The 27,167-nt window shown below is 41.6% G+C and overlaps 1 protein-coding gene across 2 annotated transcripts in view; it reads left to right on the forward strand.

Moving 5' to 3' along the window:
• Nucleotides 1-27,167, forward strand: part of F13A1 (coagulation factor XIII A chain) — a 184,333-nt gene that overhangs the window by 101,381 nt on the left and 55,785 nt on the right. For both annotated transcript variants that reach the window (XM_055262955.2, XM_063632444.1), the window contains exons 9-10: nt 20,669-20,772; nt 22,105-22,193. In XM_055262955.2, coding sequence (XP_055118930.2) covers nt 20,669-20,772; nt 22,105-22,193 — 193 coding nt within the window. The remainder of the gene's footprint in view (nt 1-20,668; nt 20,773-22,104; nt 22,194-27,167) is intronic.

Raw genomic sequence — 27,167 nt, forward strand, 5'->3', positions numbered from 1 at the left:
TAAAGCGGAGAGAACAATAGTCCCTTCTTCACTCAGCACAGAGCCGAGCATAACAGGTGCCTAATGAACGTTAGCTGCTATTATTGCCTTCATTATTAGTCACACAGCTGGAATTTCTTAGAGGCAATATGTTTCCATCAACCCAAGTACATCAAAGCGGTCAGAAAAAGAGGGATGCCCAGTGTCCTAAGATGACTGCGCTATTTCTGTTACTTTGGGGTATTTTTAAAGAAAAAGCAGACACTTGGCCTCACAAGTGCAAACACCCATGCACCTTAGAAGTTATAGGTGGTCCAGGAAAACAAGAGTATGGCTAAAACTCTCCTAGATTGAGGAGGCTAGTGTGGGCTGTCCCCAGACAGATCAGCCAGTGCATTATCGCCACAGTCACACCCCTATGTCAAGCTCTGGCTTGGGCAGCTACTTGCTGTGTGGCTTTGAGAAAATGACTTCACCTCTCTGAGCTTCATTTTCTTCATCAGTAGAATGAAAGTAATCTTAGTAGTTACCATTTCCTGATGGAGTGGCTATAATGATTAAATCAGGTCATCCAGGTAGAGTGCTTACTATAGAGGTAGGCCTGATGCTCATTCAGTTAGTATTGGTCACTGGTAAGAAGCAGGGGCTGCCTGAGCATAGGGCTGGTGAGGAAGGGAGAGGGTGAGGGTGAGGGTGGAGGCTAAACAGGGGCTGAGGTGGGGGTGGGAATGATTTGCTAGGCATCAGCTGACCTCTGTGAGGCCCGTGCAGTATAGGCTGGCAACACATGGCCTGATGGATTTCCTAGCAAGGATCTCAGGAACCATTGGCCTCCTGCTTACCTCCCTCCACAGGCTCTGGTCAAACACACCCACCTCACCCTGTCTTCCCCGCTCCTGGTTGGCATGTGGCTGGGGCCCCTCTCCTCTCCAAGTAAAGGAGACCTGAGGACGATCTCTCATCCTCCACCATCTATTTCTTCTTCAACACTCAGGTCCCAGTGGTGCACAGTTTGCGATGAGTCCATTTGTCCAGTTAGGTCTCAGTGACTCAGGGTATCCTCTTCTCCATGACTCAGCCAGATCCCAGCCTGCCAAAAGCAGAAATCAGCCAGTAGGGAGGCTCAGAGGAAGAGTACGAGAGGGTGTGAGAGGTGTTTTCTGCTTGCCACACTCCAGAGCCAGGAGTGACACGTTTGGCTCTGTCTCTTGCTGTGACCCTTCTCGCCTTACTACTGCAGACCATCAGGGACAGACTGCTTCCTGGTTTGCCACCATAGGTCCCCTGCCTGAAGGATGTTTTCTTCCAAGAGGGAGCCTCACCTCAGGGGGGCTACAGTTTTGCATAGAGCGGCCCCACTGTTGACGCCAACAGAGGCCATGGTCTGGGCTCTTTAGCAGTTCAGGAGAGGGCTGGGGACTCAGGAACTTCAGAAGGGCACAGCAGGGCAGAGTAATTAGATCCCAGGGTAGCAAATGAAACCCCAAGTGGGCAAATGCAAGGTAGCAGATCCTGGAAGGAGCAATTTTGGCCGCCTGTCCCCAGCGTGCTGATGAGTTCTGAATTATGTGTAACCTCTGGGGGGAAGGCAGCTGTGAATCACTGGACAGTTTAATGAAGATGCTTGCTCACTGTTTAGCTGCAGTCCAAACAGCAAATAGGAATATGAGGGCTCAGTGAGGAGGAAGTCAGGGCTACTCAGAGGGGCAGGCGGACAGCAACGGTTTGGCCTCACCTTGGAAGAGCTCAGCTTGATCACCTCATTATACAAGGTCACAGTCAAAATGGAAACAATTTTAAAAGACAGAGATGGTGGCACTTACTAGGACCAAGAAAGATTTTTCAGTGAAAGGCTTCGCTCCTTCTAATTGAAGAAGCCTCCCTGTGTTCTTTTGCTGGAGTGAATGTGGTCTGATAGGATGATTCTGGGTGAGGGTTGGTGTCCTCCTCTCAGCTTTTCCCCACCAGAATGCACCCACCCACAGGGGCAGCAGTGTCTGATCTATTCTATTTTTGTTGTTTTGTTAGCATATAACAGTGTGCAGGGCATAGAGCAAGCACTGAATAAACAGACTTGGTTGGAAAAAAAATTTAATGCATAAAAACTCCATGCTGCAATGGGTGGTCTTAATCTAAAAACAAAGCTTGCTCAAAACACATTTTAGAGCAGAAATTAACCAGCTTTCACACCGGGGACACTGCCCTAATCAGTGTGTGATCCTAATTCTCATTATGCCCTCAGTACTCATACGGTGTTTTACACATTGTAGGTGCATTTTTGAAATTGAGATTGTTCTTCTATACATTATTTTAGATGCTCTGTATGACTCATCTAGTTGGACTTTTATATTGTAAAATTATCTTCAATTTTAATCACTGCAAAGCAGAATGATCTAAAAATGAATTACAAGTAAATAGTATAGAAGAAAAATTCAGAATGTAGACCAAATTGCCTAAAGATGCTTAAGGGTTTATAAAAATATCCCATGATGCATCGCAGTTGCCAATTCTGGACAGTTATTGAAGATGTTTATTTTCAAACATTTTCTTGTTAACCATATTTCTGGCCAAATTGGTTTTAGGAAAATTGCCTGGAGTTAGACCATGAGCCTTATCATTAGAGGACTGAGAATATACACTGAAGGCACATAATAGTGTTGGAAAAAATATTATTTGCCACCTTCAAAGAATAAAAGTAGCTCATGTTCACAAAATACTTTATTTTTTTGCAATGCCCTGATTAAGTGCTGACATGTATTAATTTACTTCTACCTCTTAACAGCATGTTAAGGTGATTACTGTTATTGGCACAGTAACTTAACCAAGATCCCAGCCAATAAGTGGCAGAACCTGAGTTACAAACCCAAGGGGGCTGGCCCCAGAGCCCATTCTTTTTAAAATAACATCCTTATTGACCAGGCGTGGTGGCTCACACCTATAATCCCAGCACTTTGGGAGGCCAACATGGGAGGATCACTTGAGATCAGGAGTTCGAGACCAGACTGACCAACATGGTGATACCCTGTCTCTACTAAAAATACAAAAAAATTAGCTGGGCGTGGTGGTGCATGCCTATAATCCCAGCTACTTGGGAGACTGAGGCAGGAGAATCTCTTGAACCTGGGAGACAGAGGTTGCAGTGAGCCAAGATCATGCCACTGTATTCCTCTAGCCTGGGTGACAGAGTGAGACTTGGTCTCAAAAAAAATAAAAATAAAAATAATTAACATCCTTATTAAAATATACCTCACAGCCTGGCACAGTGGCTCATGCCTGTAATCCCAGCAATTTAGGCAGATGGATCACAAGGTCAGGAGATCAAGACCATCCTGGCTAACACGGTAAAATCCCATCTCTACTAAAAATACAAAAAAATTAGCTGGGCATGGTGGCGGGTGCCTGTAGTCCCAGCTACTCGGGAGGCTGAGGCAGGAGAAGGGCGTGAACCTGGGAGGCAGAGCTTTCAGTGAGCGGAGATCATGCCACTGCACTCTAGTCTGGGTGACAGAGCGAGACTGCATCTCAAAAAAAGAGAAAAATATATATACATATATTTATATATATATATTTCACATACTACAAAATTCACTCCTTTAAAGTACACAGTTCCATAATTTTTAGTATATTTTTATTTATGTATTATTATTATTATTATTTTGAGACAGGGTGTCTGTCACCCAAGCTGGATTGCAATGGCAAGATCATGACTCACTGCAGCCTTGACCTCCCAGGCTCAAGCAATCTTCCCATCTCAGCTTCCCTAGCAGCTGGGACTATAGGCACACCCACACCTGGCTAATTTTTAAATTTTTTTTTTGTAGAAACAAGATCTCACTATGTTGCCCAGGCTGGTCTTGAACTCCTGGCCTCAAGAGATTCTCCTGCCTCAGCCTCCCAAAGTGCTGGGATTACAGGCATAAGCCACGACACTGGGCCATTTTTAGTATATTTGTGGTCTTGTATAACCATCATTATCATCAGATTCCAGAACGCTTTCTGTCCCCTCCGCCATACCTATTAGCAGTCACTCCCCATTTCTCCAACTCTGGCAACCTCGAATCTACTTTCTCTCTCTACGGATTTGCCAGTTCTGATCATTTCCTATAAATGGAGTCATGTAATATGTGACCTTTCGTGTCTGGCTTCCTTCACTTAGTGTAACGTGTTCAAGGTTCGTCCATGTTGTAGCATGTATCAGTACCTCATTCCCTTTCACTGATGAATAATATTTCATTGTGTGGATAAACCGGGTTTTATTTGTCCATTTATCAGTTGTACATTTTGGTTGTTTCCATTTTTGGCTTTCATGAATAATGTTGTTATGAACATTCAGGTAAAAGTTTTTATGTGAACATATGTTTTTTATTTCTCATGGGCATATATTTAGAGTGGAATTTCTGGGTTGTATGGTAACTCTATGTTTAATTTCTTTTGATGAAGTGCCAAACTGTTTTCCAAAGCAGCTACTCAATCTTATATTCCCACTAGCAATACACAAAAGTTCCAACTTCGTATTCTTGCAAATGACTTTTATTTTCTGGGTTTTTTATTATTATTATAGCCATCCTAATGGGTATGAAGTGGTATTTCATGGTGGGTTTAATTTTCATTTCTCTAATGACCGATGACATTGAACATCTTTTTGTGTTTTTCTTGGCCATGTGTATATCTTCTTTCGCAAAATGGTTGCTCAAATTTTTGTCCCATTTTAAAATTGACCTACTTTTGTATTGTTGAATTGTAACTATTCTTTATATGTTCTGCATATAAGCTCTCTATCATAAATGTGATTTGTAAATATTTTCTACCACCCATGAGCTCTCTATTCACTTTCTTAATGCTGTTCTTTGAAGCACTAAAGATATTAATTTTTATAAAATCTAACTTTTTAATTATTTCTTTGGCTGCTATACATTTGGTGTCATATCTAAGAAACCATAACCTGATCCAAGGTCACAAAGATTTGCTCCTCTGTTTTGTTCTAAGAGTTTTACAATCTTAGATCTTACATCTAGGTCTGGGATTCATTTTGAGTTAACTTTTTATGTATGTATGAAGTATAAATAGAAATGGAGAAGAGAGAAAAATGAAAGCGAATAAGAGAGAAAACTAAAATCATCTTATCGATTATCTCTTGTACATGGTAAATCATTTTTTTAATGCTGTCTTAAAGATTCTTTGTCTCACTCAGGTCTGAGATTTGAAAAAGAAAAAAGTAAAAAAGAGATTCTCTGTTTGTCTTCAGCTTTTGACAATTTGAATATGATGTGTTTAAGTGTAGATATCTTAAGTTTATCCTGCTTGGAGTTTTTGAACTTTTTCAATGTACATAATAATATCTTTCATTGATTTTGGGAAATTTTTGGCTGTTGTTTCTTCAAATATTCTTTCTGCTACTTGGTCTCTTTCCTCTTCTTCTGGGACTCCTCTTAGGAAAATGTTAATATACTTCATCAACTGCATCAGAAACATCTCACCTGATTCTGGGGCTTTGGTTTTGTTTTTGTTTTTTCCTTCTGTTATTCAAATTGGATGATTTCAACTGGCCTACCTTCAAATTCACAGATTCTTCTTTCTGCCTGCTTAACTCTACTGTTGAAATTAGTGAATTTTTCATTTTGGTTATTGTACTTTTCAGTTCCAGAATTTCTATTTGGTTCCTTTTCATATTTTCTATCTTTTCATTCATATTCTCTGTTTGATGAGATATAATTCTCATGGTTTCCCTTCAGTTCTTTGAGCATATTTATAATGGCTAATTTAAGATCTTTCTCTTGTAAGTCCAATGTCTTAGCTTTCTTAATAACAATTTCTCTTGGCTGCTTTTTTTTCTGTGTATGGGCTATACTTTTCTGATCCTTTCTGTGTCTTATAATTTTTGTTGAAAACTGGACATTTAAAATAATATAATGTGACAACTCTTAAAATCAGACTTCCTGTTCTCTAGCACCTGTTGTTGATGTTTGCTGTTGTTGTTGTTGTTGTTGCTGCTGCTGCTCATTTATTTAGTGACCTTCTTGTTCCAATTCTGTGAAGTCTGTTTTTCTTGTCATGTATGGCCACTGAAGTGAGCTGAGTTAGCTTAGTGGTCATATAACAATTGGACAGAGGTTTCCTTAAATACCTTGAGCCAAAAGCTCCCCAGCTATAGCCAAGTAGCTTTGTGTGTGTGTTGGGGAAAGTCTTTAATTATCCCGCAGGCAGTTTAAAATTCTTCGTTAGCCTTTACTTCCTGTGTGGACAGAGCCTCAAGATCAACCAGAGATGAGAGATGAGGACCTTCCTGGGGCTTTTCTTTTGGGCACGCTCACAGCCCTGCACATGTTTGTGGCTGTCTATATCAGAGTTTTTCAAAGACATCTTGTTCTCTGTTTTGTCTTTCTAAGTCTTTTGGATAGCCCTTTTTTAGTCTCAAGTGGTATTGCCCCTTCAGGCATTATGATGTTAAACATTTGCCTCTATTTTATTTTTATACATCATATGAATAGGGCTGATTCAGAATGAGCTGTGAATCAGTCAAATAAAAACAAGCCCTGAGAATGAAGCTTTTCAGAGAGCTGCCAGGCAAGTTAAGCCGGGGCAATTTGGAGAGAAAGAGTTTTGGGGTGTTCGAAACTCATTTTCTCTCCTTCATTGGTTCCTAGGCTGCAAGTTTGCAAAGCTACTGAGGCTACTGGTTTTTAAGGCTACTGTGGAGGTGGGGTGAGAACAAGACAAATTAAAACTTCACAAAGTCACTCTTCTTACTGAGATTTATCTGTTTTTTTTTTTCTTGAATAAATGTCCCTCAGATTGTTGCAAGTCTTTGCTTCACTTCCAGAGTTCTGGAAAGGTCGGTTGTGATCATATTTGCAAGTATTCTCATTGCTCTGTGGAGGAGCAGATTTCCAGTGGTCCTTATTCTGCCACTCTGGAGGTGTTTCCCAGAGCCCACTCTTAACCACTACACAAGTGCTTCCAAATGGGGGCCTACCACACCCCTAAGGTGCTTTACACTTTGTAAGAATATTTTTGGCATCTAGTAGAGTCTTCCTGACATATATCTGCTGAAACTCATATTATTGTATGTATATCCTTTTATTTCTCCATTTCTCCCATACATTACGGGGCATGATATTGATCTTTTAGAAATTATGTATGTAGAAAGCCATCTGTGGATTTAGTTTCAGCCTAATGAAGGAATGCAAAAAATATTTGCTTAAAAACAAGAAGGGGGCATTGCTCTTTGAAGGCTGGAAATCACTGCCCTACACTCTCCTCCCTTTCCTCTCAGGCACCCATCCATTCCTGCTGCTGGAATGTCTCCAAAGAGTACCTGAAGCCCTCATTCCACTCAAGTCTCACTTGAGAGTAAACCAAGGGGACTTTGGGAGTAAAATGTCAGAGGTCATTGTAATAACTTCTTGGGAAATTAGGCAGAAAGGGAAAAAAATGGGAATCATTTAATAAACCGCATAGAAAACACTCCAAATGGCAATGGAATCATGTTCTGGTTAATCATAATTTTTGCCTAAAAAAGTCATCATATATACCATTCGAAGGTTACTAGTTTTCAAGTAATTAGAAACTAATAAAGTATGCACCGCCTAGGCTATACTGAATGTAATGTAATTCCCTTTGGTAATTAATAATACCTCTAGGAACACGTTATAAAAATAAGAGCCATCAACTGTAGAATATAATATTCATAAATAGCTTTATAATGCAAAACAGTAACTTTGGTACCTACTGGGTCTATTGGTTGGAATTCTTTTAACCCTCTTCAGTAATTATGGAGACACTTGTCCAGAATTTATTATATAAACTTTTTTATACACTTGTCCAGAATTTATTATATAAACTTTTTTATACATTAGAGTTATACAAACAAATGCTCTCAAAATTCAATATTTTCTTCATGTTCAGTCAGGATATTAATTCCCAGCTTGCTATGCCAGAGTGGTAAAAGGGGGTAGGGCTTCATTTTCAAAATGAACCCAGCAGAGGGAACCCAGAAGTGCTCAGAAAGGGCTTTCTGCTAACTAATGATGGCAAATGTGGTCTATGTGATGGGGTGGCATCTACTTTCTGAAAATTTTTAATCTTAATTTTTGTTGCTTTCGTTTTGTTTTGTTTTATAATTTGTGTTTTATTTTTGCCAAATTTGGTTTCATTCCCTGCCTGTTCCATTTGGAGGTACTACACTAAAAAAAAAATAATAATAAAACACATAATCACACCATGAGGAAAAATGAAAGGAGGAGAAAAAAAGAAAGCTGGATAATCAGCCCCTAATTTTCTAAAAATTGCTATTAACAAAGCTGCTGTACCATTCTCTTGGTAAATATCCAAGAAATCTGTTCTTGGAAGCTTAAGAAGAGAGTGGAAAGGCTGTACTCTCAGGACTAAGGAAGGACTCACTCCCTGAAGACTTTGTGGATGGAAATTCATTCAGTACTCCTGTAGTGTGTATGTGAGTGAGGACATCTGGACTGGTATCTAGCCAGGATGCCCTGGTAGAACTGCATTTAGCATTGATGTCCTTTCCGATGGGTTGCAACATCCATTCGGTTCATGCCTGTGGCTGAGCACTTATTAATGGTTTTGACTATCACCCCTACTACACATACACCTCATAGTTTCATGGTGGGAGTAACAGCACCTCTCCAAGTGCACCCCGCCATCTGCAACCCCCTCCATTGAGGTCTCTTGTGCTATATCAGACTGTATTTAAGCCGTGACTTCTCAGTGAGACTTGTAAAACCCCTTGCCTTCACAGGACAAGCAAGAATAAACACACTCATTTCTTTTTTTTTCTTGGCGGCCAATTGATTCCTGCAACAGCATCCTTTACTGAGCCGGGATGCCCATGACGCCCTCCATCTATCTCCCATAGAGCATTTCTATGCAAATGAGGCCATTCGCATAGAGTGGCTACCCAGGGCTTCCTCTGGTGGCTCCCAGCCACAGGGATCTGAAGCAGCTGAGCCTCCCAGAGGACAGGGGCACTGGCCTGGTCTCCACCTGACCGGACTGCTGGCCTTTGACATGACGCCAGTGAACATCCAAATGCCCCTTGCTGGTTTCACTACTGCAACAGCCTCAGACAATGAACAGCTGTATTCTGAAATAGTGTCATGCTCCCAGCTCCATCAAAGATTCCTGCAGCATGCCTCCTTTCCTCTGAATAATTCCTTTCTGTCATCTTCCTTCATTATATTTCCTAACTGACAAGGTTTTTTCTAAGTCCAGGCTTTCATTTCCACTTTGAAATGTCTTGTTAGACAAGCCTCAGAGTCCACCAAATTGTTCCCACTTCTTTCCGACAACTCCCACCCCATTCTATCCCCACTGCCCCTGAAATGGCCAGAGCTTAATAATCCAGGATGTCCTGTCATTATTGTCAACAATGTTGTTGTCTGTGTTTGGAGTGTATTAGCAGAACCAGAGAGGTAGGGCTACACCCATCTGCTACAAATACACAAATGATTTGCAAGACAGACAGTGCCTTCCTTTCACCCCCTGCCAGTTTTGCTATAAAAGAATTCAAACCCTTAGTTTACAGTTGAAGTTGGTCCAAGACATCTCCTCCAGGGCTTTCTCTTGATCTTATTTCTGCTCTCCCCTGAGCCCTAATAAAGCTGCACAAACAAAATTACAAGCCCATATCTCTTTCTTCCCTTTTAAGAACTCCTTTTCTCTGAAACCTTTCTGGACAGATTGTAAATGAGATGACCCTGTGGACTGTTTAAGTAGTTAGCCAAGTTAAGGGCAGTAAAGGACTCCTTGTTTAAATTAACCACTTTATTTTCTTCAAACACATAGCACCCTGAAGCCCATGTTGGTCTCAGCTGTGTTCTCTGTCCAGCTCTTCACCACCCCGTGGGCTCCTATACCTCTGGATATGACCTTAGCCAGAACCAAGACAGATGTTGAGCTACTGTGCTCTACTGGGTTTTGGTAAAATAAATAAATAAATAAATAAATAAATAGTCCTCAGTGTTTCGGAGGGAACCTAATACATGTTTATTATACAGTATTTTAAATATTGCGGAAAACATACCAAAGTAAAAAGTGTCTATTTTCTAACCACTCAGAACATTTGTAACATTTCCTTAACCCTTCTGTAATATGTTTGTTTGTATGTCATATGCATGTTTTTGATGCTGCATACCAAAGTACCACAAACGTAACAGCTTAAAAAAACACAACTTATCATCAGGAAGTTTCTGTGGGTCAGAAGTTTGGTCACTGCTTGACTGGGTTCTCTGCTCAGGGTCTCAGATAACTGCAATCAGTGTTGGCTGAGACTGTTGTCCAATCTAATGGTCAGAGTCCTCTTCAAAACTTGCTCAGGTTCTTGAAAGAATTCAGTTCCTTGCAGCTGTAGAACTCATAGATGCTTCTATCTTCTTTGAAGCCAGCAGGAGAATGTCTCTGCTGCTTTGAATCTCTGACTTGCTCTGTCTCTGATCTCTAGACCCAGACTTAAAAGGTTCATCTGATGAGGCCAGACCTACCTGATAATCTACCTTTTAATTAACTCAAAGTCAACAGATTAGTAAACTTAATTACTTCTGCAAAATCCTTCTTGACACATAAAGTAACATAGTCACAGGAGTACTAACCCGTTCTGTTTATAGATTTCACCTACACTCAGGGGAGAAAATTATACAAAAGGAAGAGTAGTGGGAGTCATTTAAAATTCTGCTCTGCATGTGATTTTGAAACACTAATATGCCATGGACATCTTTCCTGCCTAGTCAATACAGATCTGCATTTTTATGGCTGAATAGCATTCTATTCTGTGTTTCAAAATATTTGATCACATATTGGACAGTTAGGCTGCTTCCAATTTCCCTTTCTTACACCATGATGAACATTCTTACATAACACATTTGTCTTTGCATTTGTGCGATTATTTCCTGTGCACAAATTCAAAGCACATAGATTTACTGAATCACAACATAAACTATGACGTCCCATGTAGGGTCCCCCAGCAGGGGATGGTGCTGCTGTTCTAGTGAAGTACGGCCTTTGGTGAAGATTCTCTGAGTCCTGTGTACTAATACTGCTGAATTAGTAGCATGCTTGAAAGGACTTCTAAAAATTACTAGCGGTCACTGCACGGAACACACAGGAAGAAACATAAAGCAGAGATGTGCTCTTCACTTGCCGTCTCCATCGTTATCCTCCCAAAAGGTTGTTCTCATCTTGATTAAACAAATCTCAATGAAATGAGGCCTTTATTTTGATTTCTATACTGCTTATATAGAAAGAGGCAACAAGGAGATTTAGAGTTTTTTTACTTTAAAGGGACACGGTACATTTTGACTGTATAGTGAGAACTCAAGCTTCAAATGAAGGCTCTGAGAACATAGAAAACCATGAATCTTAAAGAGAAACAAACAAGCAAAGGTTTAATAAGACCTTCCTTGCTAGATGTCCTCATGATTTATTTACCCAACACTTAGTGAGCACCTCCTAATGACTGGGCCCTGCTCTAGTGCTGGAGATGTGGAGAAGAATGAGAACAACAGCGCCCCCAAAGTAGATTTATGCACTCTACAAATGCATGATGAAATTGCAAGATGAAAACAGAAAAACTCTTATGGATCTAGATAAAGAAGCTTTAGAATAAAAAGTAGCATTTTGGAATCAGTTGGTATTTTTCACCCTGGAGAATCAGTAGATGAAATTAGGAAAAGTCTGTACAGAAGGAATAAGTGTTTGAGATCAAATATACAACATGGTGGCTATAGTTAATTATGCTAGACTATATATTTCAAAATTGCCAGGAGAGTAAATTTCAAATGTTTGCACCACAAAAATAAATATGGGAGGTAATTGATATGTTATTAACTTAATTATCCCAAATTGTGATTTTATTTTATTTTTTAATTTTTATTTTTTATTTATGTTTTTATTATGCTTTAAGTTTTAGGGTACATGTGCACAATGTGCAGGTTTGTTACATATGTATGCATGTGCCATGTTGGTGTGCTGCACCCATTAACTCGTCATTTAGCATTAGGTATATCTCCTAATACTGTCCCTCCCCCCTCCCCCCACCCCACAACAGTCCCCGGAGTGTGATGTTCCCCTTCCTGTGTCCATGTGTTCTCATTGTCCAGTTCCCACCTATGAGTGAGAATATGCAGTGTTTGGTATTTTGTCCTTGTGATAGTTTACTGAGAATGATGGTTTCCAATTTCATCCATGTCCCTACAAAAGACATGAACTCATCATTTTCTATGGCTGCATAGTATTCCATGGTGTATATGTGCCACATTTTCTTAATCCAGTCTATTGTTGTTGGACATTTGGGTTGGTTCCAAGTCTTTGCTATTGTGAATAGTGCCGCAATAAACATACGTGTGCATGTGTCTTTATAGCAGCATGATTTATAGTCCTTTGGGTATATACCCAGTAATGGGATGGCTGGGTCAAATGGTATTTCTAGCTCTAGATCCCTGAGGAATTGCCACACTGACTTCCACAATGGTTGAACTAGTTTACAGTCCCACCAACAGTGTAAAAGTGTTCCTATTTCTCCACATCCTCTCCAGCACCTGTTGTTTCCTGACTTTTGAATGATGGCCATTCTAACTGGTGTGAGATGGTATCTCATTGTGGTTTTGATTTGCATTTCTCTGATGGCCAGTGATGATGAGCATTTTTTCATGTGTCTTTTGGCTGCATAAATGTCTTCTTTTGAGAAGTGTCTGTTCATGTCCTTCGCCCACTTTTTGATGGGGTTGTTTTTTTCTTGTAAATTTGTTTGAGTTCATTGTAGATTCTGGATATTAGCCCTTTGTCAGACGAGTAGGTTGCAAAAATTTTCTCCCATTCTGTAGGTTGCCTGTTCACTCTGATGGCAGTTTCTTTTGCTGTGCAGAAGCTCTTTAGTTTAATTAGATCCCATTTGTCAATTTTGGCTTTTGTTGCCATTGCTTTTGGTGTTTTAGACATGAAGTCCTTGCCCATGCCTATGTCCTGAATGGTATTGCCTAGGTTTTCTTCTAGGGTTTTTATGGTTTTAGGTCTAACATGTAAGTCTTTAATCCATCTTGAATTAATTTTTGTATAAGGTATAAGGAAGGGATCCAGTTTCAGCTTTCTACATAGGGCTAGCCAGTTTTCCCAGCACCATTTATTAAATAGGGAATCCTTTTCCCATTGCTTTTGTCAGGTTTGTGAAAGATCAGATAGTTGTAGATATGCAGCATTATTTCTGAGGGCTCTGTTCTGATCCATTGATCTATGTCTCTGTTGTGGTACCAGTACCATGCTGTTTTGGTTACTGTAGCCTTGTAGTATAGTTTGAAGTCAGGTAGCATGATGCCTCCAGCTTTGTTCTTTTGGCTTAGGATTGACTTGGCAATGCAGGCTCTTTTCTGGTTCCATATGAACTTTAAAGTAGTTTTTTCCAATTCTGTGAAGAAAGTCATTGGTAGCTTGATGGGGATGGCATTGAATCTGTAAATTACCTTGGGCAGTATGGCCGTTTTCACGATATTGATTCTTCCAACCCATGAGCATGGAATGTTCTTCCATTTGTTTGTATCCTCTTTTATTTCATTGAGCAGTGGTTTGTAGTTCTCCTTGAAGAGGTCCTTCACATCCCTTGTAAGTTGGATTCCTAGGTGTTTGATTCTCTTTGAAGCAATTGTGAATGGGAGTTCACTCATGATTTGGCTCTCTGTTTGTCTGTGATTGGTGTACAAGAATGCTTGTGATTTTTGTACATTGATTTTGTATCCTGAGACTTTGCTGAATTTGCTTATCAGCTTAAGGAGATTTTGGGCTGAGACAATGGGGTTTTCTAGATATACAATCATATCATCTGCAAACAGGGACAATTTGACTTCCTCTTTTCCTAATTGAATACCATTTATTTCCTTCTCCTGCCTGATTGCCCTGGCCAGAACTTCCAGCACTATGTTGAATAGGAGTGGAGAGAGAGGGCATCCCTGTCTTGTGCCAGTTTTCAAAGGGAATGCTTCCAGTTTTTGCCCATACAGTATGATATTGGCTGTGGGTTTGTCATAGATAGCTCTTATTATTTTGCGATACGTCCCATCGATACCTAATTTATTGAGAGTTTTTAACATGAAGGATTGTTGAATTTTGTCAAAGGCCTTTTCTGCATCTGTTGAGATAATCATGTGGTTTTTGTCTTTGGTTCTGTTAATATGCTGGATTACATTTATTGATTTGCGTATGTTGAACCAGCCTTGCATCCCAGGGATGAAGCCCACTTGATCATGGTGGATAAGCTTTTTGATGTGGTGCTGGATTCGGTTTGCCAGTATTTTATTGAGGATTTTTGCATCAATGTTCATCAAGGATATTGGTCTGAAATTCTCTTTTTTGGTTGTGTCTCTGCCAGGCTTTGGTATCAGGATGATGCTGGCCTCATAAAATGTGTTAGGGAGGATTCCCTCTTTTTCTATCAATTGGAATAGTTTCAGAAGGAATGGTACCAGTTCCTCCTTGTACCTCTGGTAGAATTTGGCTGTGAATCCATCAGGTCCTGGACTCTTTTTGGTTGGTAAGCTATTGATTATTGCCACAATTTCAGAACCTGTTATTGGTCTATTCCAAGATTCAACTTCTTCCTGGTTTAGTCTTGGGAGGGTGTATTTGTTGAGGAATTTATCCATTTCTTCTAGATTTTCTAGTTTATTTGCTTAGAGGTGTTTGTAGTATTCTCTGATGGTAGATTGTATTTCTGTTGGATCGATGGTGATATCCCCTTTATCATTTTTTATTGTGTCTATTTGATTCTTCTCTCTTTTCTTCTTTATTAGTCTTGCTAGCAGTCTATCAATTTTGTTGATCTTTTCAAAAAACCAGCTCCTGGATTCATTAATTTTTTCAAGGGTTTTTTATGTCTCTATTTCCTTCAGTTCTGCTCTGATTTTAGTTATTTCTTGCCTTCTGCTAGCTTTTGAATGTGTTTGCTCTTGCTTTTCTAGTTCTTTTAATTGTGATGTTAGGGTGTCAATTTTGGATCTTTCCTGCTTTCTCTTGTGGGCATTTAGTCCTATAAATTTCCCTCTACACACTGCTTTGAATGTGTCCCCAGAGATTCTGGTATGTTGTGTCTTTGTTCTCGTTGGTTTCAAAGAACATCTTTATTTCTGCCTTCATTGCATTATGTACCCAATAGTCAGGAGCAGGTTGTTCAGTTTCCATGTAGTTGAGCGGTTTTGAGTGAGTTTCTTAATCCTGAGTTCTAGTTTGATTGCACTGTGGTCTGAGAGACAGTTTGTTATAATTTCTGTTCTTTTACATTTGCTGAGGAGAGCTTTACTTCCAACTATGTGGTCAATTTTGGAATAGGTGTGGTGTGGTACTGAAAAAAATGTATATTCTGTTGATTTGGGGTGGAGAGTTCTGTAGATGTCTATTAGGTCCACTTGGTGCAGAGCTGAGTTCAATTCTTGGGTATCCTTGTTAACTTTCTGTCTCGTTGATCTGTCTAATGTTGACAGTGGGGCATTAAAATCTCCCATTATTATTGTGTGGGAGTTTAAGTCTCTTTGTAGGTCACTCAGGACTTGCTTTATGAATCTGGGTGCTCCTGTGTTGGGTGCATATATATTTAGGATAGTTAGCTCTTCTTGTTGAATTGATCCCTTTACCATTATGTAATGGCCTTCTTTGTCTCTTTTGATCTTTGTTGGTTTAAAGTCTATTTTATCAGAGACTAGGATTGCAACCCCTGCCTTTTTTTGTTTTCCATTTGCTTGGTAGATCTTCCTCCATCCCTTTATTTTGAGTCTATGTGTGTCTCTGCATGTGAGATGGGTTTCCTGAATACAGCACACTGATGGGTCTTGACTCCTTATCCAATTTGCCAGTCTGTGTCTTTTAATTGGAGCATGTAGCCCATTTACATTTAAAGTTAATATTGTTATGTGTGAATTTGATCCTGTTACTATGATGTTAGTTGGTTATTTTGCTCGTTAGTTGATGCAGTTTCTTCCTAGCCTCGATGGTCTTTATGTAAAATCATCACTCTGTACCGCATAATACATGCAATTATACAATTATTATGTGTCTATTTAAAAAATTTAAAGACAGCTAAAGGAAGTTTTCCAACACAAAGGGAAATGACACTATTGTTTATCGAAAATTAGATCCTCTGACACGTATGAATTGCAGCAAAAATGCTAAATATCTAAGAAAAATGCTCACGCCTGTAATCCCAGCACTTTAAAATACTGGGGCAGGAGGATGGCTTGAGGCCAGGAGTTCAAGAGCAGGCTGGGCAACACGAGACCCTGTCTCAAGAAAAGAAAACAAAACAAAAAACAGGAAAAGAAATGTCTGTAAACATTAGCCCCTTTCATTGAGGAACTTGGGATATAAAAACTGAGCATGCTTAGATAGAATTGTGTAATGTCAGCCAAATGGAAACTCTTGAGGCATGGGTGGCTTAGGACACAATTCCCCTAGTCATTCCTGAGTAGAGAGGATTGCATGGTGAAAGAGATCCCCGTGGCTGTGGAGGTAGCACCCTCTCGTTCTGTTCATGGGCTGTCTGGGAGCTGAGCCATTAGCTTTCCACCCATTGATGGAGGCCCAGCCCTACTGGGAGCATTTGCTTCCTCCCCACCTCACCCACTGCCTGCAAGTTCCTGACTGTGTTATGAAACTCCCACCCTAAATACACAGATAACATCTCAGCCATGAGTGATACTGGAAGAGATCACGTGTAACTAATTAGATGTCAGAGTGAGAGAAAAGAAACTTTTCCCCGGGTCCTGGTCATTTGAAAAGAAATATTATCCTCAAAGAAAAGTCTTTACTTGAGATCTGAAGTGCAAAGCATATTTATCTTGTTCCAGGCTAACCTTGCCAAGGAGATTTGAATTTAAATAAGGCTATTCTGGAGCCTATTAATCTAGGGTGATGGAGTAGCAGTGAAAGCCAGGGTCACTAAACACTTCGGGTTGTATAGGAAGCAGGACGGGGTCCATTCAGGGTTGCAAATGTTTTAGTGCTGTTTTTCCCTAGGTCCCTCTGCCTGATGGGGCAACCTTCACTGTTCTGGAGAGAGGCTAGCAGAGTCATTGTCTAACATACACAGTGACCTTCCTTCCAGCTTCCAAGCAAACCAAGCAAAGATGGAGGCTCTCAGGTGGGAACTGTCATCATGTTCCTGCTCAGAGACCTCCACACCTTCACCCTAATCCACATCTGTACCCTTCTCTCCCTGCAGACCCTGCCTTGCTTCCCACATCTGTCCAGGGTGTTGCTCTCAGCCTCATCCTCTTGCAACCTTGGTATTTCAGACCCTTTTGTATTCCCACCGTCTCTACCTTCCTCCATGAACATGCCTCAGTCTCTTTTAATTTAAAAATAACCAAAACAGACTTCCCTGCATTGCATTACGTGCTAGCTCCTGCCCTATCTTTTCTTCTCTCTTACAACCTAGATCACTTTTTTTTTTAGACAGGGTCTCACTCTGTCTTCCAGGATGGAGTGCAGTGATGCAATCATGGCTCACTGCAGCCTTGATATCCCGGGCTCAAGTGATCCTCCCGCTCAGCCCCTCAAGTAGCTGAGACTACAGGTCAGCTAACTTCTTTATCTTTAATAGAGACAGGGTTTTGCCATGTTGCCCAGGATGGCCTCAAACTCCTGGGCTCAAGCAATTCTCCTGCCTCGACCTCCTAAAATGCTGGGATTACTGGTATGAGCCACTGTACCCAGCCTCTAAGTCACTCTTAAGGAAGAAGCTACCTCTTTCTTCCCTCCTCATTCATTGGTCAGTTGGTTTTGCCCAGCCCTCCTCCACCACCCACCAATACTCCCACAACCTCCTCCTCTGCTTCATCCAATCCAGAGCCTCACAAGTGTAGACAAAAATGCCTCTTAGGCCTCACCTCCTGGATTTCCCACAGGCACTCAAGCTCATCCTGCCCAGAATTGGGCTGGTCATCCACCCATCACCACCACTCCCAACACAGACTTTCTTCTGTTCCGTTTTTATTCACAGTCTTGGTAAACAAAATCATCATACTCCTTGGACAGGCAAAAGTCTTCCCCAACTCATCCGAGTCCCTCACATCTCCCTAAAACTGTGGGTTGTACCTCCAATGGCTTCTCTCCCTCTCCATGGTGCTGGCCACCTGAATGCCTTTCTGGTCCACTATTGCAGTTCTTCAGGGGTGGGGGACAGCCAGGGAGGACTCAGCTCAATCTCCAGCCTTTCCTCTCCATCCATCTTCCATGAACAGAGATTTGCAAATTTAGATCTTCTTCTTAAATTATTCCAATGGCTTTTTATAGCCTAAGAATAAAGCATGAATGTTTAATTTGATATCAAAGGATTTCACAATCTTATCCTCACCTATATCATAGGTCAGTGCTGAATGAAGAGCGTGGATTTCAGAGCTCTATCACTAACTAGTTGTGTGACTTCAGCAAGGTTCTTAACCTTCCTGGGTTTCAACTTCCTCCCCTATAAACTGGGGGTAATTATAATAGTACTGTTCTTTTTTTTTTTTTTTTTTTTTATTTTGAGACGGAGTCTCGCTCTGTCACCCAGGCTGGAGTGTGGTGGGGTGATCTCGGCTCACTACTGCAAGGAGCCTCCCAGGTTCACGCCATTCTCCTGCCTCAGCCTCCCGAGTAGCTGGGACTACAGGCGGCCACCACCACGTCCAGCTAATTTTTTGTATTTTTAGTAGAGACAGGGTTTCACTGTGTTAGCCAGGATGGTCTCAATCTCCTGACCTCGTGATCTGCCCATCTCGGCCTCCCAAAGTGCTGGGATTACAGGCATGAGCCACTTCGCCTGGCCAATAGTACTGTTCTTATAGGGTGCTAGGGACATCAGATGTGTTAACATCCATGAGGGTTTTAGAACAGCACTTTGCACTAAGGAAGTGTTATATGTATTTGCTAGTTTCCTGCATTGCCTGCCATCACTGTTCTCCTATGCACCTAAATATTCAAACATGCTATGCTCCAGCCACAACACACAGCAGACAGTTCCGCAAACACACCATGGTGGCTATTTCATGCCACTGTAACTTTGTTCTTCCTCCTTTTCTTGACCTCCTAAATTCCCATTTATCTTTCGAGCCTCAGCTCAAATATCACTTCCCAAATACCTGGAGACTTTGCTCCACTGAGACTCCATGGCACCCCAAATAAACTCCCATTTTACCAGGGATCATTTAAATTAATTATTTTTCAAAGTCTGAGAGTTACCACTTTTGAGCACTTATCACATGCCAGTCCGTGTTCGAGATACATGTATTAGCTTATTTAAGTCTCACAGCAAACCTATGACAGTTTTGATAATTGGTTTACAGGTTTGTCATTTCTCCTACATTGTGAGGGTCTTTATGGGTAAGAATCTATGTTTTGATCATCTTTGAATCTCCAGCACCTACCAAGGTGCCTGGTGTATAGTGGTTACATAGTGAAATTAATATCTCTTGAGCCAATCAGAAATGGGCTGCACTCAGAGAAAGATGGGAGCATGGGCAAACAACTGACATTGAAGGGTGTCTAGGCAAGGGATCCGTGGTAGTTGAACCTGAAATTCATCAGTGTCATAAACAAAAACTGCAGTAACTACCTCACTGCATTATTAAATCTTTATTACTATATGAACATTTTCTATAGTGCTGAGGGGTTAATGTGCTCTCATTTGATTCTGTACTGTCATATAATTTCAGGTCTTTTCAAGGACATAATAATACAATTCATGATGACATTTTATTCCATGCTCTTGCTTCCAGGGTCATAGTCAAAGTTCTGAGAAGTTTTCCATGACCCTTAGCACCTTTAATACAGGGTAAAGAGAGACTCGCCCTGACAACCTATTCTTCTTGTTGGACATGCGATGGAAATTGTAGAGAATTATAGTCAGGGATAATTGTTATAGTTTCTACGGTAATGGTCTAAGACAACAAACAAACACAAGTATTTATTGCTTAATTGCTACAAAGGAATATGCTTTTTCTAAATAGGAACTATATTAAAAAGTTCAAAATAAGTATTTCAGTTTTGGTTAACTTTTCTTCCCCACCCCTTTGGTACATAGTAAGTTCTGTTTTGTTAGTCAGCAGAGAATGGTTAAGATTAAAACTGTTTAATGCACTGATTCAAATATCTTTGGGTGGCCTCGAAGTTGCTCTTAGCAGGGGGAAAGAGACATCCAGCCATGTGAGTGTCCCGAGGGATGCCAATGAGAATGAATCTGTCCAGAAAATCCAAGTCTAGAGCCCCAGGATATCTCCAGGAACCCTCAGATTTGGCTTAATCCATTCCAATAATCTGTAGATAGCATATGCACAGGATTTGGGGTCACTTCTTTTTTTTTTTTTTTTGAGATGGAGTCTCCCTCTGTCACCAGGCTGGAGTGCTGTGGCATGGTCTTAGCTCACTGCAACCTCCACAACCCAGGTTCAAGTGATTCTCCTGCCTCAGCCTCCCAAGTAGCTGGGACTACAGATGCGCACCACCACACCCAGCTAATTTTTGTATTTTTAGTAGAGACAGGATTTCACCATGTTGGCCAGACTGATCTTGATGTCTTGACCTTATGACTCACCTGCCTTGGCCTCCCAAATTACTGGGATTACAGGCATGAGCCACTGCGCCTGGCCATCCCTTCTTGATCTCTTGTAGCATTGGGTGTGACAGGAAGTTTAACCTCTCTGGGCTTGTGTTTTCTAAGGAACTACCACTGCTGGAATGAAGCATGGATGACAAGGCCTGACCTTCCTGTTGGATTTGGAGGCTGGCAAGCTGTGGACAGCACCCCCCAGGAAAATAGCGATGGTAAAACTGTGTCCTCCCTCCAGGAAATTGCTTCATTGCTGATCTTTATTTTGCTTTTATGCTTGCATTTGATGTGTGGGAACCACGCCCGTTGGGAGCCAACATCTGAAGTGTGCTTCCTGGGCACATGTACAGTATTAGCTACCTTCCAATCAGATTTAATTTCATTTCAATAGTCAGCTTTACCCTGATTATTTTACAAATTTTAGAAAAAGAATATAAAACAACATATAATTCATCCATTCTTGCTTTGCTAAGCAGTTTTGAAGACAGGAGAGAAAATAGCTGTAAGCATTTTTACTAGGCTATAAAATATACTTCAGCCCTTCGTGGTATGCACTGATAAGATATAAGGCAGTAGAGAAAATAGAGAACTTGAAAAATAATTATAGATCATCCTTTAAATTGTTGTTTTTCCAGAACCTGGCCTCCTTTTATGTCGTGTGATTTCCTCCAAAGCTTGAGTATGTGGGTATTTGTCTTCTAACTTGCCAACTATGCTAAGCAGCTGCAGCTCTGACCTCCCCCAGATTTTTATAAAATCACATCATAAGCCTCCATCTCTCTTTAGTATGATAACATAAAGAATCAGTAGACTGTGGATATTATGTTTATTTCCTCAGGTGTTGATATATTGATGGGCACACACAGGCACATGCATAAACGTTCAATGGATATTCATAGTGAAACCATATTATAATCCTAGGCTTTAAGGAAGAAAGTTTAGCACTTTCTGGTGTTCTGGTATATATATCATGGGGACATTTTACAGGTGACTAATAGCAGCTAATCTCTTATTAACTATGGATAGGTGGTTAAAATTTAAAGCATTTTAGAAGAGTAACATGGGCCTCCTGTCTTCCTAAATGCATGGTGGGCATGGCCAAAATGCACAGGTAATGTCCAAATTCTCCAGTTAAACTTGACATATGTTCATAATGTCCAAAAACAAAAGACAAAAAGCAAAACAAACAGCAACACAACCACAGAGGAGACGTCAACATTTCCAACATTTCAGATACCATCTGAACAAGAGATAAATGCTGTGTAAGCCACCTGCTTGGCATGAACACATCTGGATATGTGTTTGTAGGTGGCAGAGTAGATGCAGGAATAGTGTTGCCTTGTATTTATTTCCATGGCTTCAATTTTTGGCTTGAGGAGGCATGGCCAATGGAATTCTCTTGAGCCTTGGAAAGCGTTTGGGCTAAATCAGCAATGAAGTTGGGAAGGCTGGTCTCTACAGAGTCACCCTCAGTGCCATGAATCTTGCAGTATCTGGACAGAATTGGAGATGACAAACTCACACCGCCCTTCCTCTGTTCAATGCAGGCATGTATCGGTGTGGCCCCGCCTCAGTTCAAGCCATCAAGCACGGCCACGTCTGCTTCCAGTTTGATGCACCTTTTGTTTTTGCAGAGGTAAGTGGGAAGCTGGAGGAAAGTGCTGTTTTTCTCCCCAACCTCTTAACACATGAAAGAGTAAGCTAAAAGTTGTTATTTCTAAGTTTTCCAGGTACATAGTGTATGCTTCGTGTTGACAAAGGTAACTAGGCATTATTCCATCTTCCAGGCTATTAATGCTAAATGCAGTTCTTGTTTAACATTTTTCTTTCCTTGATGTTTTGGGATTCTCTACTCCCAAAGGTAAATGCTTTACTAACATTAGCTTAGTTCTCTGCACCCATTAAGTAGGTATCAACTGCTCCAGAGAAATTATATGACTAATTGATCTCTTGACTAATGATTGGTAGAGATGGGTCATGAATTGAAATTTCAGGACATGCCACTTCCCTCTGGGACTAGTCCAGCAATCCATGTAAGACAAAATCCACATACACACACCCAACCGTGGTCTTACCCTGGCCTTTGCAATCTATGTCCTGCCATCCTACACCATCACCTGTGGCCAGGGAGGGAGGGTTGAGTTGCCAAAGGAGGAAGGGGAGCCTGGAGGCTACTCTAAGAGAGGAATACAGCCCATCTACAGGGTTGATGGGAATGCCTGGGCAAAGGCTCTGCAATTTCAGAAGAACTAGGCAGGGACTGGAAGCAGAACAGGCTGTTAAAGGATACTCAAGGAGAGCTCTGAAGATCAAATTAAATGTAAGAGATGTTGGGTAAAGGAGAAGGCTGGGCTGCCAGCCTTGGAAGACTTGAAAGACTGAGAGGCAGGACTTCCCCAGGGTGTATTTGCACCAATAAATACACTGAAATAATGTCTCTCACTTTGCCTACTATTGGATGCTCTTAGCAACCCTCTAAAATTGATAATATAATTCTTCCCATTTTATAGAAAATAAAATAGAGGCAAAGAGTGATTAAGTGACTTTCTTACAATCATCTAGCTAATAAATAACAGTGCTAAGATTTGAAGCCAGGCAGATACCTGAATGCATACTGGTAACCATTGCACTCTAGTACTCTAGGAGGAGTAAATAGTTATTATTAATGTACACCAGGCATTGTACTCGGGGGAATTCTAAGGTTCAAGTCTTTAAGAAACGTATTTCTAGATGCCAGGTGACGGGGCACAAACACACTGAACATGAAATGACAACAATACTAGTGATGCTATGGAATTGTCAGGTGGGCCGTGTAGAGAGCACAGATCTGCATTCATATGATGCATGAGTTGAGAAGTAGAGGCCAAGAACTGAAGCAGGATGGCAAAGACCACAGGAGACCATCTAGGAAGGAAGGGCAACCTGGGAACAGACAGTGAGGATGCCTGTGGAGGTGTCCCCAGGTAGTAGGAGCAGAGAACTGTGGGACCACATGGGAAGGAGGGATGATTAGGCAAAGGGATTAGAAAGAAGCCAGAGGAAGGGAGGAGTGCAAAGCAGGGGGATGAGTTGAGCATCTGAAAGCTGTGTGGGGGCAGCTGAAAGCTGTTCAGACTCACTAGAATGCCAAGGATGCATCAGGGGTGTTGGAAGGTGGAGGCTGAAGGAACGCAGTGAGGGGGACCTCCCTGAGAAACTTGCTGTTTGTCCCTCCTGTAAGTGAGGGAGACTTTTCACTGGGTGGGAACTTGGGCAAGGTGCTGGCAGCCTTGTGGAGCAGGGATTGGAGGGGTTGTTACGAAGTTGTGGGGAACATCTAGAGGGCTGGTCATCCCTCCAAGCCAGAGATGGAAAGGGCATGAGCTGGACAAGTGGCAATAATGAGGAAAAGAGGAGGCAGGACTGAGAAATATTAATATTTAGAAGGCAAGACGAACCTCAAAATTCAGACAGCAAGATCAGGAATTTGAAACACACAAAAGACCAGTGTTATCTCATCGTACCTGCCATGGCAGTTTATAGAAGCCTTTGGAGACCAAGCTTATTGGACTTGGAATTTTATCCCCTCAATTTCACTTCGGGATTTGAAGATTTCCACAAACCTCCCAGCTGTCATTTGATAGTTTATGATGCTATGAGAGCCTCTAATGAGGAGATCACTATGAAATCCACAAAGCCTTGTTTTCAGCTTTGTATTACACTTTATTGCTGCAAAGAAGGAGAAGGACCTCCCTCCACAAGCGAGCTGCCTAATAGCTGTAAATGCAAACGCTTTCTGCTATTATTAAATATAGATCAGGGTGTTATGAATGTCACCAGGATTTGCAGATTATAATTACTCCTTTCTCACCCACTGCAGAGGCGTGTCTGACAGAGGGTACAATTTGTTGCTTTGGCATGTGCTGCGCTCCAGGGCTGAGCCATTTTTAAGAGAAGTTTGAGTTGATGAAAAGTGTATGAGGAATCTTTTCTCAAGGGTGCCTGCAGTGGGACCCCATGGGGAGCGTCATACAAGTCGATATGACTCAGGTTCGAGTCTGTGGCTCTCTCTGCTCTCCCTCATCCTTGCTGAGTCAGCTCGCCTTCTCTTCCCTCCCAGCATGCTGACTTTCTTACTCGTTTCCGGGCTTGATCAAGCATCATGTTCATTGACTATTTTTTAGTTTTCCCAGGGCCTTGGTCTCCATGAGTGAAAGCCGAGCCTAAAAAGAAGAGGGGTATGCCTGGAAAATGTCTTACCTTCTGTTCCTTTTTTCTCTCCTCCTCCACTTTGGAAGTTCACCCTCCACGTTTCTGGATTTCTGCCAGGGCTTGAAGCTTATTTCTCTTACCCCTCCCTTCCCATGTCCTCACTGCTGCAGTGGGTTCCTGTGGATCTGAAGCCCTGTCTGCCTCTTATCTCCCCAGCTCATGGTGGCCTAGGGCTTCCAAATAGGTGAGAGGAGATGAGAGCTGTTCTAAGTGTCTGGAGTCATATTCCAAGATTCCATGTTCACTAAGCCCTCAGGGGTTCTTAGTGAAGACCTCTCTCCTTCTTGCTGAAGATAACTCTCTTCTGTCCTAACTTCTCATTAACTCTGCTGCCCTCTTTCACACCACTCCACTGCAAACTCACACACATACACACACACCTGTGCACACACACACACATGCATGCACGCACCCATATGCACCCACACTACTCCTGCCTGCCCTCCCTGGCACTGAGATGATTTTGACAGGAGAAATAATGGGCTCCCTGGGACCACAGCAACCATCTCATCGCTCAAGAAGCTAAGCCCTCCTCTGCTGTGGGCCAGCAGTTCTCTTATACAACGTGTGGAGATGTTTTCTTGTAGATTATTCATTCTCAATTCAAACTTATTTATTTTGCTACTATCTTATCAGATGCAGCCTATTTTTTTTGGCATCTCCTACTTGGCTGTAAAATAATCCAGTCATTTATTCAAATAGCATATAAAACTTTGGAATTATTTTAGCCTTCCTTCTTAACCTCCCTTATGCATCTTGCCAAAAATACCTTCCAAAAAGTTATCATAAATCCAGCCACTTCTACAATCTCTATCGTTACCCTGTGAGCTCTGTAAAACACTGAGCTCCATAAAGTTACCCCGTAACTCATCTCCCTGATCCTCGTCTTGCTCCTTTTCTGTCTATTCTCCACAGATCATGAGAATTATTCTTTAAATGTAAATACAAACATCACACTCCTACCCCAACCCTTCTGGTGGAGTTCCACCACCCTTACAATAAAATTGAACATAAATTCTTACAAGATTCCATGGCTTCCCTTCCACTTCATCCCTTGTTTATTTCCCTCCAGCCATACTGAGATTTTTGCTCTTTGGAAAGCATCCACACATCCTCTTGTGTCAGCACTTTTAGACATACTGTTCCTTTTGCTAGGAAAGCTCCCCTCACTATCTTTCACTCTACGTAGGAAGAATGCTTTGCATGCTTTGTTCCCTCTCTGCACTCAAGTCTCTGCTCTGGTCACCTCTTCAAAGAGGCCTTCGCTCACCCCACCCCACTCCACCTAAAATATCACCATCTGCCCTGTTGTTTTCATCCTCCTACCTTAGTGTGTATTCCATTTCTCCCTTCTAGAATATGAGCTCCATGAAGGTAGAAGCTCTTGTATCCACATTGCTGAGAGCAGGATCTAGGGTCCAGTGCCAGGAAGGCCTCCTGGCCCAGGAGGGCATTTGCTTCCTCCATATGCCCTCTGAGAAGCAGTATTTTCTCTGCAGAGCGTGCAGATGAGGTTATCTCCACTTGGAAACAAATGAACCAACCAAAGCAAACTCTGTCCAGGGTCCTGAAAGCAAGAGCACGTCTCTAGCCTCAGCGACGAAGAGCATATCTTCTGCCACCTGTGGACAAATGTTCACATTCTATGGGCCCAGGTGGACATTTGCAGAGAGCAGCCCCCAAGCCTGCTTTCCACCCCACCTTTGCTGAGAACCGAGGGCCCTGACCAATGGTAGAGGCTACTATGTAGGAAGTGCCTGTGCTTAAGAGGCAAGGGTGTGGTGTTGTGAAAAAAATATCCAATTTCATGCACCAATGCCCAGGTTTTGTGTGACGATAACCCTTCAAGTGTAGAGATAGAAAAAGGTGATCACTAACATCACATTACATTCAAAAGAAGGAAGAAAAATTAGCCTTAAATGTAGGGCTTTCACAGGTAGTACCAATCTATCCACCAGCCCTGCAAGGAAGGTAGGCTCAGAGAGATTCAGTAACTCATCCAGAGCCACACAGCCTAAGTCCAATATTCCTTGCCATACACTCTGAACTTAGCTACTGTTCTACCATAGAGAGTCAATTGGTTTTGGGTGGGGCCAATCACTCGATGCATTTTTAAGCTCCTAGATGATTCTCTAGTACAGCCAGAATAGAGAACCATTCCACTACAGGCTGAAACCAAAAAGAAAGCTTGCTAATGTCACCTGGAAAGAATAATTTCCCTCCACATCCCACCCCAACACACATATACAAACACCCAAACACCCATACAGGTGTTTCTCCTCTCCTCTCTCCACAAAGGACAGTGCTGTTGATCTGTCCTGAGATTTTAGCCTACATAAATTTCTGAAGCCATATTCAA

The sequence above is a fragment of the Symphalangus syndactylus genome, chromosome 23, assembly GCF_028878055.3.
Source record: "Symphalangus syndactylus isolate Jambi chromosome 23, NHGRI_mSymSyn1-v2.1_pri, whole genome shotgun sequence".
NCBI lineage: Eukaryota > Metazoa > Chordata > Mammalia > Primates > Hylobatidae > Symphalangus > Symphalangus syndactylus.